Here is a 4,149-nt window from a genome sequence, read left to right as displayed (position 1 = left end):
GGCGCTCATCTATTACCGTCCCTGTTTTGATTTCAGCAAATCAGTTCGCGCGAACGCTCGGGGTAGGGGTGGGTTTAGGTTAAAAAATGTATAACTATCTGTATATAAAAACAATCGAAGTCTATGTAATGTCCCCATTTAGATAGCTAAGTAAACGCGCGCGCGTGTGCGTGTGTGTGTGTGTGTGTGTGTGTGTAAAATAGTATATCAGTCTGGCGAGTAAACAAAAAAATTTACTAGCCAAGGGCGATTATATTGCCAAGGTGTGCGTAGAGGGTTGATTATAGTAATTTGTTTAATTTTTATAATTTAATAAAACAAAAAATTGTTAGCAACAACAACAACAATAATAATAATAATAATATATTTTTTTTTTTTTCTCCCACCTGTTTTATCATCCAGCAGGTGAAAACTGTGCATCCGATCACTTAGTGAAGTAACTAGTCATGATGCATGAGAGAGCTGAGGCTCATAATCAAACACCAATATGAGCTCATATGTTCATGTGGAATTATTGATGAAGTCTTAAGATGGATCATCGTTCAGATATGGAGATATGGCTGTACACATGATAAATTACACTCGTTCTCACAGCGATAGTGTTTTCCCAGAATGAACTGTCTGAACGCCCTCGGATGCTCTGTAGTTATTAATACTCATCACCGCAATGAAATCACATCCGGCCTTCAGACTGGATCTTTATTTCAAGGCTGTAATGAAGGCAGGAGCTCTGTTTAAAACAGCTTCATTAGGATCCTTGTCCACACACATCTTGATGTTCTGATGCAGCAGAACTGAAGACTAAACGTCCGGGAAACTGTAACCGTGTTCCTGCAGCTCTGTGTTGTTCAGCGGTGTCCGTATTCCAGACGGATATTGATCTTCTTTCATCCTGCAGATTCGTCCCACGGCGTTCAGCTGACCCTGCTTTTGTCCTGTTATCTCTCTTCATCTTCATCTTTGTCTCAGTCCTGTCGATTATTCCAGGTGACCGTGTTGGGTTTTATGGATCTATTTGCTGTCAACATCTATCAGAGTCGACTCACAACAATAGGGCTGGGTTATTGAACTACAAATGGGTTTAATTTGATTAATTTATATTAATTGTTTATATCATTGCCCAATATATACAGTACAGTAGTTATATTTAATAAATGTTGTGTAGCAGTATTTCTGTCAGAGTGAATGATTTATATGTCCTTTGATAATTAATGAACATTGCTCAACATTTGAAAATTCCGAAACGAGACTGAATTTGTTACAATGTTGCATTTTCTTCTTAGTTCAGTTCGCTTTCACAAGGCAATATTGCAAAGCGTGCCAAACTTGTGAGGTTTTACGAGCGTGTGTGTACGCCTCAGATGTGTTTGTGCATCGATTGTCCGTCTATCAGACGCTGCTCTTCATCAATACTCCACACGGAGAGCGTGAAGCTCGGATTGATCCGATGGTACTGATGCTGCTGAACAGACTGAGATGATATCGAACTGCATAAAATCACAGTATACACTACCGGTCAAAAGTTTGGGATCAGAACGATTTTTAATGAGTTTCTTCTGTTCATCAAGGCTGCATTTATTTGATCAAAAATACAGGAAAAAAATGTAATATTGTGAAATATTATTATGATGTAAAATAAAATTTTTCTATTTTAATATACATTAAAATCTAATTTATTTCTGTGATGCAGCGCTGAATTTTCAGCATCATTACTCCAGTCTTCAGTGTCAAAAAAATATTTGGCAGCACAACTGTTGCCAACATTGATAATTCTAATAATAAATCAGCATATTAGAATGATTTCTGAAGATCATGTGACACTGAAGACTGGCGTAATGATGCTGAAAATTCAGCGCTGCATCACAGAAATAAATTACATTTTAATGTATATTAAAATAGAAACCATTATTTTATATTGTAATAACATTTTGCAAGATTACTGTTTTTTTCTGTATTTTTGATCAAATAAATGCAGCCTTGATGAGCAGAAGAGACTTCTTTAAACACATTACAAGTCTTACTGATCCCAAACTTTTGACCAGTAGTGTATATACGGCGAATGCTTTATATGAGGAAGATGGGAATAAATAACACATATACTGGATCCTATTCAGCTCGACTGACGCGTGTGATGTGATGGATCCGGTTGATTTGGGTTTTAAATGATATATCGCTTCGCAGTTGTGTTTTGTGTGTGATTGGTGATTCTTACCCATGAATCTGTGTTTCCGCAGCTGTTCCTGTTCCAGTTACTGAGGGGTTTGTCTTACACCCATCAGCGCTACATCCTTCACCGGGACCTGAAACCACAGAACCTGCTCATCAGCGACACCGGAGAACTCAAACTGGCCGACTTCGGTGAGAAACCCGCTGCTGAACACAGACTCAACAATCTAGTCACATTGGGTCTCGTTAACTAACAACTACACGGATCATTCATAGGATAAACACTTTTTAATTGCATATGTTTACCAATTTAAATTAAATATGAATAGTTTGTTTAAAACTAACTCTGACAGATATATTGATAAACTATACTGATAAAAAATGTATATAACATTAATAAATTAATAAATATTTAAATATTATAAAATATTTTTGTAAATATTAATATTTAAATTTTTCTTTAGCAATTACATTTTTTTTCAGCCATTGGGAGGCAATAATTACATTTATTTTATTTTATTGTATTAATTTATATTATTTATATGTCATCGCCCAATATATATAATTACGTTTAATAAATATGACTGTGTGTATATATATATATATATATATATTATATATTTTTTGTGTGTGTGTGTGTGTGCTTTTCTCAGTCGGAGACTATATAATATATTTTTTGTGTGTGTGTGTGTGTGTGTGTGTATTTATATTGTATATGAATATTTATTTCAGAGTAAACTATTTATATTTGAGTTGATAAATGAAATAGATAAATATTAATATGTAATAAATAACATTTAAATAAGAATCAGGTTAAAATATTTATTTATTTTAGATTGTTTATTATTTTTTTATCAAAGTTATATATAAATACTTGTGTAAGAGCAGGTTTTAAACTGATAAACAATTTATATTGAACTTAAATGGCTAAACAAATAAATAATTATACGTATATACATAAATATATATATATATATATATATACACACACACACACACACACACACCAAAATCTCTCTCATTGGTTGTTTTTAAACCACATTTCAGACTGAGGCTTTTCAAGTAATTTGGTTGTAATTAGGGATATAGCTTTTTTTTTAAATCAGTATTTTTTTTTCTTTTTGTTTCAGTTTTCAACCTTTAGAATATTTAATACATATCTGGATATTTATGTATTTGCTCTGAAATAGCTTAAAATTATGTTTTTGTTGTTCAGTCATTAATGTCAAGAAACGTAAACTCAATTCAAGTAGGAAAATACAGTAATAATCTAGTGAAAATAAGCAAGGCATGTAGTAATCGTCATTAAAACATCTGGCTGTATTGTTATGGTGTTTGGTTTTGGGCTTCCTGCTCTTCCTCGAGTCATTGACATGTTCATATCGATCATTTAGATGTGACTGTTTTGACTGAATGAATCACTGCTACAGATACTGAACAAGCACTGGTGCTTTGGTCTTTATTTCAGCAGCAGTTTGGTTCTGTCGTGCCAGTGTGTGTGTGTGTGTGTGTGTGTGTGTGTGTGTGTCGTATCACCATATGTCCAGTCTGCTGTCACAAGGGCATTATGGGTAGACACAGACACACATCACTGCTTTCAGTGCTTTCCAGAGACACTTGAGAGCGAACAGGCCTGTTGTGAGTCTGGATCAGCAGCTAAACACACGAGACTCACGTGTTTCACCAGCAGCTGAAGAGCCATTAGTGAGAGGAGAACGAGCTGGAACGGCAGGATGGACACAAGTGACCCGTTACTGATAGTTAAACTGGTTATAGTTAAACTGGTTATAGTTTGGTTCACCTTTAGCTGGCTGTTTACTGAAATCACAACAAAAGACAGTGTTGTCCACCTGCTCCCATAAAGCATTATGTCTGCTCTCTCTCTGCTTTGAATATTTATCATAAACTTAAAATATATTATTTAAGAAATTATATATATATATATATATATATATATATATATACACACATACACACATTTTT

General features: G+C 34.2%; 1 protein-coding gene across 4 annotated transcripts in view; it reads left to right on the top strand.

Moving 5' to 3' along the window:
• LOC107726930 (cyclin-dependent kinase 14) overlaps positions 1-4,149 on the top strand; it is a 166,377-nt gene that overhangs the window by 38,785 nt on the left and 123,443 nt on the right. For all 4 annotated transcript variants that reach the window (XM_016536623.1, XM_016536624.1, XM_016536626.1 and 1 more), the window contains exon 7: positions 2,235-2,358. In XM_016536623.1, the coding sequence (XP_016392109.1) occupies positions 2,235-2,358 (124 nt within the window). The remainder of the gene's footprint in view (positions 1-2,234; positions 2,359-4,149) is intronic.

Source organism: Sinocyclocheilus rhinocerous, unplaced genomic scaffold (genome assembly GCF_001515625.1).
Source record: "Sinocyclocheilus rhinocerous isolate Xijiao unplaced genomic scaffold, SAMN03320098_v1.1 scaffold2471, whole genome shotgun sequence".
NCBI lineage: Eukaryota > Metazoa > Chordata > Actinopteri > Cypriniformes > Cyprinidae > Sinocyclocheilus > Sinocyclocheilus rhinocerous.
This window is presented reverse-complemented; position numbering and strand designations above follow the sequence as displayed.